Source organism: Carcharodon carcharias, chromosome 3, assembly GCF_017639515.1.
Source record: "Carcharodon carcharias isolate sCarCar2 chromosome 3, sCarCar2.pri, whole genome shotgun sequence".
In the NCBI taxonomy this organism is placed as follows: domain Eukaryota; kingdom Metazoa; phylum Chordata; class Chondrichthyes; order Lamniformes; family Lamnidae; genus Carcharodon; species Carcharodon carcharias.
Genome location: NC_054469.1, coordinates 227,866,267 through 227,879,306, shown reverse-complemented (window position 1 = coordinate 227,879,306; position 13,040 = coordinate 227,866,267). Strand labels below are relative to the sequence as shown.

The following is a 13,040-nucleotide window of genomic DNA, read 5'->3' as shown; positions in this document are numbered from 1 at the left end:
ATTAAAACTTGTAAGCAGATATTTGAAGTAATACAAATCATTTTTGGATCGGAGTGTTAAAAGTACTGGGATGCAATTCTGCTAACAATTGGAGTGACTGTCAGTGGTTGTTACAAGATTAATGTGGCCCATTCTAGAGATCAGCTTTGGAGGTTACAGACTAAGCTGAGAAGCGCGCGGTTTCATAGTCAAGTGGATAGATATAAAGTGTGAGGTAGGGAGGGAATCTACGCCCCGGGCGGGGGCAGAGGTTGTCAGTAATTCTCGTCCCCTCCCTGCTGCTGGTTGGAATCGAATGCATCCTGTTCCCTCAAAGCATTCAGGATCAACTCCAGGTTATTCATGGTCAGTCTCCGGTTGCTACTACTTGCCATCTGCCTCTTCCCGAATCGGCCGATCGGTCGCACCCCGCGATTCACATACCAGAATGGGTCAATGTTAGTATCTGTAAATTTAACACAAATTTGATTGATGAATGTTACATGTGATTTTAAAAGGAAGCATAAAAAGAGGTACATTTTTCAGAAAGTTGTTTTCATTGCACTCCTTTAATGGAGTTCTATGTAAAATATTTTCTGTTTTAATATCCTAAGTGAAATGACTGAGGCATACAGCCAATGGTGGGTGGCTGTCCATGATTTCACTAAGGAATAAGCACGCAATGATGGAACGAGCTGGCATAATTGGTCAGCATGCTGATACTTCTCCTCTGGTTAACCAAAGTTCAAATCTAGCCCAGGTTAATGAAATTCATTTCTTCTGTCTGCTGACGATATTGAAATGATCCCTCTTTGAAATGATTTTGGATGTGCTGAGCCTGATCTCATGTTGTAAATCTGTCCATATTTCAGCACCAACATGTTGTAGCAGGTGTCAATCTGCTATCCAGATGGGTGGACACATGAAATGCATGGAGCATAAAGTACCAACACCACCTCATTGACCCAACAGCATGGGTCCCTGGCTCCCTTTAAGGCAGTGGACAACCATTAACCAAATCAACACAGGGCACGGACAATGTGGCCACCAGAGCCACAAATGGAAGATGAAGGACAACTCAATTGTGGCCATGAGTACCGGACCATGGAACACATCACATCAACCAGTTGCAGGAGGCCTCTCATTTCTTCACTCGGCATCTCAGGAGGTTATCAAGTGGACAAACTAGACATTCCATTATAAACTTTTCCTGTCATATAAAGGTATAATGATAAGTAGCACTAGCTGGTACTAAATAAGTAAACCTATTTGCATTAATGTAATGGGGGTTCTCTGAGGTTGAAGTTAAGGTACATTAAGGGTGGTTTCCATTGTGAACTATGTGTAAACCCACTTATGAAGAATATGTTTATGAATTTGATGCACTTAATAGCAGGATTGTCCCTTTGTCGGGCGAGCACGGTGGGTGGGCCTGGGAACAGCTGCAGAACTGACCGCCGCCAGTGATCGGGCTCTGACCGTGATTTCATGCTGGCCGATTACCGGCCAGCCGGTGTGAAACATGCGCTGCTGGGCTGGGGGCGGGAGGAGGGTGAGCGGGGAAGTCAGCACATGTGCGGGGGAGCGCTCACTGAAAACTCCCTGAAGACACAGAACTGCCTCAGGGAGCTGAAGAATTTAAAAATGAAAAATAAAGATTTTAGAAATAAGGGAAACATGTTCCCATATGTGACTCAGTCACATGACCAGGGACATAATAAAAATTATGTTTCGAAATTTTTATTTTTTTTTTAGTTACTGTCGGAAACCTCATCCCGCCCATGGATGAGGTTCCCTCAAAAATACAAAGGCTGCTTGACCTATTTGCCCACCCATGTAAGGCTGAACGGGCGGCAAAAAATAGGATCAAATGAATTGATTAAGGGCTTTAATAGGCCTCTTAATTGTCAGCGGGGGCACTGCCGACTCTCGCGCCTGCTGACCGAAATATTGTGCGAGTGCGCAGCGACATCGGGATGCTTGCCCGACATCATCGAGCACTATTTTACTGCCAATTCAGTCAGGCGCACACCCACCTGCAGAACATAAAATTCTGCCCTCAGTGTTTCCTCACAAGTGGGGCAGAGAAAAAGGAACTCTGTAATAGATTGTAAACATTTAATCATCTGAGAGAAAATTCTGTTAAGTAGATCCCTGCCAAACTCACAGAAGAAAATCAAGCAAACCTCCAGAATACTTATCATGGAATACTTTCTAAATGGTGAGAAGATAGAAACAGTGGGGATCCAAAGAGATTGGGATCTAGGGACATAAATCATTAGACTGTCATGAATAGGAAGAGAGAACAATCAGAAAGGCTAATGGAATGCTAGCCTTTATATCTAGAGGTCTAGACTATAAGGGGTAGAAGTCATGCTTCAGCTTTACAAAACCTTGGTTAGACCACACCTGGGGTACTGTGTGCAGTTCTAGGCACCAGATCTTAGGAATATATATCAGCTTTGGAGAGAGTGTTGCACAGATTTACTTGAATGATACCAGGACTCCAATAGTTACATTAAGAGGAGAGATTTCACAAACAATGTCTGGATTTCCTGGAATTTAGAAGGCTATGAGATGATTCAATCTTGGTTTTCAAGATATTAAATGAAACAGATGGGGTAGATAGAAAGGAGCTATTCCCATTGTTTGGGGGGGTCCAGAGCTGGAGGACATATCCTACAAATTAGAGACAGTCCTATCAAGAGTGAAATTAGGAAAAAAAACAATACACACAAAGGATGGTAGACATTTGGAACTCTCTTGATAAATGGCAATGGATGATAAATCTGTTGTTAATTTTAAATCTGAGATTGATAGATATGAAGGGATTTGGGGCAAAGATGGTGTACAAAGTTAGGTTGTAGATCAGCCATCATCTCCTCGAATGTTAGAACTGGTTCAAGGTGCTAAATGGCCTCCCCCTGTTCCTATGTTTCTAGAAAGATGGTGTCATACAACATAGAAGGAGGTTGTTTAGCCCATCATGTCTATGCTGGCTTTTTGAAAGAGCTATCCATTTAGTCCCACTCCATAGCTCGTACCCTATAGCCTTGCAAATGTTTATTTTCCAATAATATATCCAATTCCCATTTGAAAGTTACTATTGAATCTTCTTCCACCACTTTTTCAGTCAGTGCATTCCAGACCATCATAACTCACTGACCTAAAAGTATTCTCCTCATTTCACCCCTTGAATTTCTGCCAATTTTCTTAAACCTGTTTCCTCTTGTTTCAGTCATCAGAGGAAGCTTTTTCTCCTTATCTACTCCGTCAAAATCCCCCATAATTTTGAACACCTCCATCAAATCTCACCTTAATAGAAGATATAATGTTCGATGTAGCTTTTCAAATGTTATATCTTATACTATAATTTAATCCTTGACGTGACTTTTTCATAGATGTGTGGAAACCATTGTGGGTCTGCAGTGTATCCCCTGGTAAGACTGGATCATTGTAGATATTAGAAAATATACCAGAATCAATCAAACTTTCCATTTCTCTGGAGACCTGAATGCATTAGAAGCAAATCCATAACCCAAACTAAAACCCAGTGAAGCCCAGTTGGAAATGGAAGATTGTTAGCAGTGGGCTAATTTACCCCACAGCGACAGCAACTGCTTTTAGCTGGGGAAAAAATTAGAGTTGTTTAGAGGAGATTTGATGCCAAACAAATTCCAGCTCCTGGAATATGTAAACCTAATCTGAACTAATGTTAGTTGAGCTAACATCCTACACCTGGAAGTTCAGGGCAGAAGTTAGTCAAGGGTTAATAATGAGATGGTGAAAATATTGAACAGTTCTTCAGTAAGGGGTGTGTGCAGAATGTGAGAAAAAGGTAGAAAAAAATGTGAGATTTACTGAGTATCAGTTTAACATAGATTAGCACTGATATTGAGTCCATTGTTATGTGGAGAAAGAAACCCATTACCGCTTTACACTCAGTGAATGACTTCAGGTCAGTTATACCCAAATGAACCCTAACAGGGAAATGCAACACATCATTTTGTTCCAGAGTGTTATGAAATATTCCATCAAACCTCATACAAATACAGCTAAATGTACCAAATATGTGGCCTCTTAGTTTCTTTAGGAATGACAAATGATCCAAACTGAACATCAAATGGCTTTTCAGAGATTGGTGTATGTAGAACCTCAGCAAATAGAAAAATATATACTACAAAGCTCAAATACGAATTTTCCCACATCCTAACCTAACGTTTTACAGATATCTGATTTGTGGTAATGAAAGGGAATGGGCAAGAACCATGATCTGCGCGTCCTCCTCCCCGCTCTAACGTTTACACCTTCCATTCTCCATTACTCGTTCAGAAGCACTAAGTGATCCTTCAATAGGTTTTGGAGTTGTGATGCTTACTTCTGTTGACGATTTTATGGCTCAACCCTCGGCCCTGGGCAGTGTTGGCAATCATAGATACGAGCAGCAATGTAGTGCAAATGGCTACCAGTTTCATTTTCCTCTGCTGATCCATAAGAGACTGAGGGCTACAGAAGGTGCTGCTCAACATTATGATGAAGCTGTAGGCAAACTGAGGAAAAAATAGAACATTTTCAGAAAACACTTTTTTCAAAGAAACGTTCTCTTTTATTAAAAGTAGCTTAGCTTTAACACTCGTTCCAGATATCTTCAGAACATATATCTTAAATAGGCTCAGCCATCACTGAAGAGTGCTTGCTGCACAGCCACTGCAATTTAATGGAAAAATAAACAGTGTTCGCTAAAAATAGGCAAAAGAGAAAATTGGTAGCTCGCTTTGCACTCCATCCAATTTTGCTGAATCAGATGGAGTGCAAAGCCGGCTGCCACAATTGACTGTTTTGCATTACTGCCCAACACTATTCAATACCACAATGTTTTGAGTTCATTGGAGTGCTCTGCTGCAGTAACGAATGGTCTTGTGAGTTAGATTTGATTTTGTTGTGATGAAATTTATCTATGGCCTTACCAGTTGTTATCATTCTCCAGTACTGCAGGTCCTGCCTCTTTAAAAGCCCCCTCTGTGTATTTTATAGGTTTAGAAACATAGCAACATAGGAACACAGGAGCAGCAGTAGGCCGTTCTCCACCATTTAACTAGATCATAGCTCATCTTTTACCTCCATGCCATCTTCCTGCACTATCCCCGTATCTCTTGGTGTCATTGGTATCTAGAAATCTATCCACTTCTGCCAACTTGCCTTAGATGATGCCATGTTATACCAAAGCCCTATTTTCCAGCTCGAATGGGCATAAAAGATGACACAGCATGATTCAAAGAAAGGGCAGGGAGTTCTCCCAGTGCCCTGACCAACATTATCCCTCAACCCGCATCACTAAAAATACAACTTATCTGATGAATTCTCTTCCACTGTTGCTTGAGGAAACATCTTGTGCATAAATTACTTCCTTCATCATTGCTGGCACAAAATACTGGAACAGCCTACCTAACAGCGCTGTGAGAATACAGTCCCCACATGGACTGCAGCAGCTTAAGTGGGCTCACCAACAGCTCCTCAAAGATGGGCGATAACTTCTGCTCACAACAGCCCCACCCCATGAACAAATATAACAAAAGTAAAAGCACAAACTGTCTTCATAATATTCCCTCCAACACTATGCTATGGCTGGTTTACTACCCTGGGGCCAGAGGTTAGTTAGAGATCACAGCGTATCAGACTTCCCACATCAGAATATCATCATGCAGGACCTGGTGTATTAATAAATATTTACTGTTGGTGGAGTGATAAATGTATGAACGTGCAGTACTGACTACCTGGGAGATGATTTACGCACCATCCCATTTCTTTCGGTCCCAAAGTGCCGAGAACTGAACACATCTACTTTACACCGTCAAATTGAATCTAAGCTTTCCCGGCTGAATTTAAAATGTGTCTCTTACCCTGGTTCTGTTGGTTACATCTCTATTATTTAGAGCAATGCGGGAAGGTTCCCGAAATATCCGATAATATTCACAAAACATATCAAAAAGAATCACTTTTTGAATTTTTCTGACTTACAGGAGTTTCAGATAGTTTCCAGCTTGGATTGAGAAATGCTTACAGCAGAGGGGGCATTCAAATACACTCAGTTTCTTGTTGACTATATTGTTTATACCTTTGTACTCACTGAGGCAATTGTTGTGTGCTTCGGCATGGAATACTTTCCCACATTGGGTATCCAGCATTAACATCATTTATTAAAAGGTCAGATGCAGGGCAAAGCTCTCTCTCTCCTCTGCCTGCATAACATACATAAATACATAGCAAATACATAGCAAATATACAGCGTACACAAGTCCTGCTGCAGAATTCTCTCTTTCATGCACCAGTGCAAAGTTTTCCATTTGCCACACACCAATTTTCACAGGATTCCTGAACAATATTGCCAATCTGTGGGTAATTTTGTATTTTGGATGTACTACCATTCAAATTTGGGCTGAAGCTGGTCAAAATGTATTTTCTACAGGACACTCACAACTATTGGAGAAAGGAGATTTTCATCCTGGCAACCTGGATTCAGAGAGGTGAAAGGGGCCTGCTTCTCACTGAAATGTGTTTCTCTACTGGGGGAACATTTATAAGTTGCACTTCATTGTTCATTTTTCCTACAACCTACAGCATGAAATCTATTTCACACTTCTCTACACAAGATTGTGGATTCACATCCCACCTCACAACTTGAGCACAAAAATCCGAGCTGACATTTCAGTGCATTACAGAGGGAGTGCTGCACTGTTAGGGGTGCTGTCTTTCAGATGAAATGTTAAACCCTCTCAGGTTCCTAAAAGAACCCATGATGCTATTTTGAAGAAGAACAAGGGAGTTAACCCTGGTGTCTTGGCCAATGTTTATCCTCAATTGACATCACAGAAACAAGTCAGCTCATCATTATCACATTGTTGTGGGAGACCTTGCTGTGTGCAAATTGGCTGCCATGTTTCCTACGTTACAACAGTAATACACCACAGGGACTGCAGTGGTTCAAGAAGGCAGCTCACCACCACCTTCTCAAGGGCAATTAGGGATGGGCAATAAATGCTGGCCCAGCCGGCGAAGCCCACATTCCATGAATGAATAAAAAAGAGCTCCCACTTACCTGATCATTTGTTACTCTAGTCACAATATATGATTCAATGTGGAGTGTCAAGTGTTTCTCTGAGAGATGGAAGTGAACATCTTACATTGAGTAATATTGGGTAGGGAGAAGTGAGCTCTCTGCCATGTACTATCTCACCAGCTTCCTAATTTCGGTGAGCAGCAAACTGATGGGAATGTCAACCCTTGTCCTATCATTTGACCTCCCAAGGTGGTAGAGGGATCTGTATTAAGGTTTTAACAATCCAGTGGGTGGTTATATGACAAGCTGCTGGGATCTGTGACATTTAATTTGGCCATTGGCACAATGACCACGTCCAATGTGACAGGGCAGTGTTCCAACAAAAAATGACTGTGCCCCCAGTAAAAAAAGATAATGCTAACAATTCTACATTGCTATAATTGTTAAACTCTTTTCTCACCTGAGAGGCTGTCTGACCTGCTGGGTGTTTCTGTTTTTAATTCCAAATTAAAAGTGTTTTAAATGTGAAAGGCTGGTTGGGTCTTTCTTGAGCCAGTACCAATGTGACCGATAAGCAAATATTGCCAACAGGCAATTCTATACCCTTGCAAGATATTTCCCTCTTACTTTTTGATCATCTGCACCATCTTAAGGTTTGGTATTTTTCAGTGATTATGCCGTGGGACTACATTGTAATTTATTATAATAATAAATTAATTATAATATATTAAATTAATTATAATAATCAACCCCACCTAAAACTAATAGCTTATTGAAATATCCTATCATAATTTATAATCATATTTTATAAGACAGGCTCCAGTTGTACAAAGTCAACAGTTCCAGGCAGTGAAATTTCCTGAAAAGAAGATTTAAACTGGAATTCTCAAGCAGTCCCTCCACACATACCCTCCACTGCCCAGCTGGGAGCAAAAGATTTGGCAGTGACCACTTACGATGGTGCAAGATAAAAGTTCAAACCATCCGTGTATTTTTTTTATATATTAAAAAAGGGAGCAGCCATTCACATGTGAAAGTTAAACTACGCCAACCATTTCACGATGGGCCGAATGGCCTGCTTCTGCACCGTGACAATTCTGTGATTCGCTAAAAAAAAAACGATGGGAATTACAGTTAATCGGTTAATCGGCACTTGTTTAAGAATAGGGTGGTAAATTTTAGACCCAGGCAAATAACAAGGATCGGACGATAATTCTGACTGCAGCAGACCCTGGGTGGATAGTGAGTAATTTAGGACTTCCCACCAGTTCTGAGTGGACGAATTACAAAGTGAATGAGAGAGAGAGAGATGTTTTTTTTTAAAAAAAGAGAATTTACAAGCCAACTTTTTAAAAATCAATGGATAACATAGCGATGGACCGACTGTACTGAAACTAAACATTAAAGGCAAAAATAATGAAGATGCTGGAAATCTGAAAAAAAAAAGCAATGCTGGTAAAACTCAGCAGGTCTGGCAGCATCTGTGAAGAGAGGAACGGAGTTAACGTTTCGAGTCTGTGTGACTCCCCTCTGGAACTCGGTTATAACTCACTGCTCGGCTAGTTGCTGCTGTCATGCAAGTTGAGCCAAGTCACCGGTGGAGCCGATGCCCCATTGCGCGGTGTTAATATTATTATACATTGGAAATACACGTGAAAACGCAGATAAGCAAAAATCATCCCACTCCAAACAACAGCCCTTGATTAAACAGGCAGGAAACATTGGGATGGATAAGCGTCAGAACAGACTGCAGGGACTAAAAACTAGGATCCCATCAAGAATGCAGTTGGCAGACAGACAGGGTGGATGAATCCCAGACCCGGGTATAGTTGTGTCCAAGTGCAGCCGCTCGTTGACGGTTCGAACTAGCCCAAGTCCGACCGTTGCCAAAGCAAAGGTCTACAGTAAGTTTACTCACCGTTCGGCACACGGGCGCTGCAAAGGGAGAGGCGAGAGGCGTGTTGGGGAACGGAGGACCATGCCGGGATCGTGCTGGGGGCTTTTATAGCTGAGAGCCAGTTGGAGTGGGTTGATAAAGTACGTCAGCAGAAGGCTTGGAAGGTCCACCGAGTGCAATTACGGGATACTTAGTGAGACTGGAGCCTTTCACTTGTGACACGCATCGCGGCGCTTTATCACACCCTGGGTGACAGGTGAGGCAGACAGACAGAGAGAGAGAGAGAGAGAAACGCGGAGAAACTGGTTTTTTTTTTAAAAAGGCAGAAAAACAAATCCAAAAGAGGGGGAAAAGCACCTCAGTTAATTATCTCCAAAGTAGGAGGGTTGAAGGTAGGTCTGGCGTAAATCCAACCGCACCGACAACGATCAATAATGTCTTTTGTAACTTTTTTTTTCCCCAACTGAGCTAAGTTTAGAGCGGACACTAATCCAGCACTCACCACCAGCCAGAAAAGCTACACGAATGAATGCCAGAAATGAAGGAAACGAAAGGGTGCCGATACGGTGATTCATTCTAATAATTCGTTTAATAAAATGTGACCCAGGGGCTGCAGCAGGTCAAGAAGGCAGCTCACCACCATCATCTCAAAGGGCAATTAGGGATGGGCAATCAATACTGAGCCCAGCCAGCGACGCCCACATTCCCCTGAATTAATAAATAAAAAAGTGTCCAGGGGTGCCTTACCCTCCTTTAATACTTATGTTACCCACGTGAAGTGAGGTGGTGTAGAATCACAGAACCTTACAGCACAGGAGGAATCTGTTCAGCCCATCAGGTCCAGGCCAGCTCTTTGACCAAGTTCTATATTAGTCCCCATTGCCTGGCTCTTTCCACACAATCCCATGGGCAGAAATTTTCCCTCTTCAGGCAGAATTTTTCGCAGCCCATCCAACCATCCATTTGGCGGGCGGACAAATAGGCCAAGCGGCCTTTGCATTTTTTTCGCAAAACCTCATCCATGAGCGGGGATGCGGCTTCAACCAGTGATTTTTTAAAAAAAAATAAATAAACTCATTTTCAACATGTCCCTGCTCACGTGACAGGGTCACAGGAGGGGATATGTTTTCCTCATTTTTAAAAAATGTTGGCCAGAATCTTCGGGTTGGCGAGCACGGGCAGGGCCCAGCTCACCGATGTGTGGAAGGACGCGGGGTGATGTCAGGTGTGTGTCCCGACGCCACCGCGTGTAATTCTGATCCTCTGATCGGCGGGCGCATACCAGAATCGGCTGCGCGCCCGCCAAACTGTCAAAGGCCCACTAAGGCCATTTAAAAACTAATTAGAGTTATTAACTGAGCTGCCCATCCAACCTTAAGGCAGGCGAAGAGCTCAAGCGGCCATCGCATTCATCACGAAACCTCATCCACGGGCGGGATGAGGTTTCATGAAGGGTTTATAAATTAAGTACATTTATTTTATTAAAGTTCATTGACATGTCTCAGCTCATGTGACACTGTCACATGAGGGGATCTGTCTTAAATTATTTTTTCTTCTTTATTAAAATTTTTTAACATCATAGTAATCTCCCTGAGGCAGCTGTGTGCTCAGGTAGATTTCTGTGCTCTTTCGCGTGCATGGGTGAAGGAGCTCAGGCCCCGAATCAGCCTACTCCCCCTCCCCACCTCCCCCGGCCGAACAGGGAGCGCTCAGCGTTTCCGGGTGCACATCACGCCCACACAATTCTCCCCTTTATTTTTAATGTTTAAAAACCTTCAGCTCCCTGCGGCAGCTCTGTGTCTCCAGGGAGCTTTCACTGAGGGCACCTGTGCACATGTGCTGATTTCCATGCCCACCCCCCCCCCCCTCCCCCCACCCCCCCCCCCCCCCCCCCCCCCCCAAACCCAGGCAATGCTGAGCCTTTCAGCGCGTGTTTCACGCTGACTGGCTGTTAACTGGCCAGCCAGGGTGAAATCACGGGCGGTGGACCATTACATGACCACTCCCAGGCCAGGCTGCCACAAATGCCCAACAAGGGGAAAATCCTCCCCTATATTTTCTTTCCTTTTCACGTCTATATCCAATTCCTTTTTGAAAGTTACTGTTGAGTCTGCTTCCACCTGCCTTTCAGGCAGCACACTCCAAATCACAACAGCCTTCCATTTACTGAAGCATTTCTTCTTTCTCTTTAGTTTGTTTGGGATCTTGAATTCCTTTTGTTCAATTGAATAGTTTTACCCTTATGATTTTTAACTGCACCTTTTGTTTCCCTTATCCCCTCTTTCATTCTCTCTTCACAAATAGGGATTAAAAACTTGAAATATTACCCATGTCCACCTAATACACAAGATAAGAATGATTTTGTCTGGTTTAACTTTCTGCTGTGGCTACATTACACAACAACAAATAAAGTGTAGACTACAATCTAGCCACTTGGCCCTCCAAATACCCTCTTTAAATCAACCGCATGTTGCAATATTTAAACCAGATGGATTTTGATAAACGTGTCCACACAGCAGCAAAGTCCTGATGGCAGCAACAGCCTAGAGTAACAGGTTGTTCACATCAGAACTGAGGGGCTACCGTGCAGGTATATTACTTTAACATGCCAATGATTCAAACACCTTTGACTGTACAACCACAAGTTGCTGAATGTCACCTGCGGTGTTGATGACTGTTGATTTGGATAGTATTTTCAACATAGGAGAACATCACAAGGCGTTAAACAGAAGTATCAAAAAAAAAAACACAGATTCGAGGCTAAAGAAGTGGAACTCGCAAAGAGTCCTCGGGAAAAAGAGGTAGCTGGTAGGATGGGGAGTTTAGGCAGGAAATCTGAGGTTGTGGGGCTTGAGCAGCTGAAGGCATATCTGCCAATTGTGGGGTGAATGGAGGGGGGTTGCTCAAGAGGCCGGAGAAATAGGTCCAAAGAGCTGGTTTGAGCTGGGGAGGGGGAGGGGCCAGAGAGAGTTATAGGTATGAGCCATGGAATAATAACCCCCATAACCCCGTGGGAAACCTCATGGCACGATGTCAGTAATGAGCTAAATCCTGTTTTGACTAGCTCCAAGAATGGAAGGAGATCCATAATTCTTTCACAGTCTCAAGAAGCTAAACCTTCCATATAATCTATAATAATCTAGTAGCAAAGGATAAATATGAAGACCATAAGTCATATATTTGTAGTCATATATTTAATGTCACCCATCAATAAAATGACACCATGTATTGAATAAATAGGTTTACATGTTTTCCTCTCCCACATGTACCATTTTGCATTAATCTGTATTGAATCTCACCTGCCAAAATTCTGTCCACTTGGAATTATTATCTAAATCCTTTTGTAGTGTGGCTGTTTCACCATACTTGACTGTTCCATCCTGCTTGATCAACTTGTGAATCCTGGTCATTTATGTGGATCAGTAACAATAGGGAGCACAGCAGCAGTCTCTGGCTTTTTTCGCTTATAAATCTGCCTAGCTTGACAACAATCCCCTAATTAGTATTTGAGTCAAAGATATTGGGGAGGGATGACCTCCTTGTTCCTGATGTCATATCCATTGTCATCTAATAGATTATTTCCATATGGGTAACCATTGAGTTTATTCCTAACAATTGATTCTGTTGATCAATAAAAACAGTCACTGATATAAAAGTGACCTGGGTTTATTTTATTACTTCTCAGCTCATTCCTATTCCAGTAAAACCTTCCTTGTGTTCATTGGTGCCCTTAAGATGACAGTCAGCAGTTTGTAAATTTAGGTACACACAAAAAAGACTTGCATTTATGTAATGCCTTTCGCAATTGTGAGATATCCCTAAGTAATTTACAGCTAATGTGGGGAAGAAGGTAGCATAGTGCTAGTGTCACTGGACTAGTAATCCAGAGGCCCAGGTTAATAGTCTGGGGATATGGATTCAAATCCCAACAGGTGTAATAATTTCCTTGCATATCACAATTGGCTCCATCCTGTGCTCAAATTCACTTTTGAAATGGAGCAGTCAAATAAACTCCCCTTTCCTTGATATACTAGTTGAGAGATCTGCCAGGGGATTCTCTACCACAGTCTACCTCAAGCCTATCTTCACTGGTCAATCTATGCATTG

The 13,040-nt window shown here is 42.5% G+C and overlaps 1 protein-coding gene and 1 pseudogene across 1 annotated transcript; both read right to left on the bottom strand.

The window, feature by feature from the left end:
* Window positions 1-254: 254 nt before the first annotated feature.
* On the bottom strand, window positions 255-12,343 carry prlh2 (prolactin releasing hormone 2). Its single transcript, XM_041184029.1, has 3 exons — window positions 12,233-12,343; window positions 4,358-4,529; window positions 255-445 (listed from the first exon to the last, which is right to left on the bottom strand). Exons 1-3 carry the CDS (start codon window positions 12,341-12,343, stop codon window positions 255-257), a joined length of 474 nt encoding a protein of 157 aa, XP_041039963.1.
* On the bottom strand, window positions 11,437-11,669 carry LOC121276626 (annotated as a pseudogene).
* Window positions 12,344-13,040: the final 697 nt, after the last annotated feature.

Excerpts from the sequence above, each read along its gene's own strand:
- prlh2 (XM_041184029.1), bottom strand. The coding sequence starts at position 12,343 with ATGACCAGGATTCACAAGTTGATCAAGCAGGATGGAACAGTCAAGTAT. Across the intron at positions 4,530-12,232 it reads AGTGGACAGAATTTTGGCAG|TTTGCCTACAGCTTCATCAT; the intron begins GTGAGATTCAAT and ends TTTTTTCCTCAG. Across the intron at positions 446-4,357 it reads CCATAAAATCGTCAACAGAA|ATACTAACATTGACCCATTC; the intron begins GTAAGCATCACA and ends TTAAATTTACAG.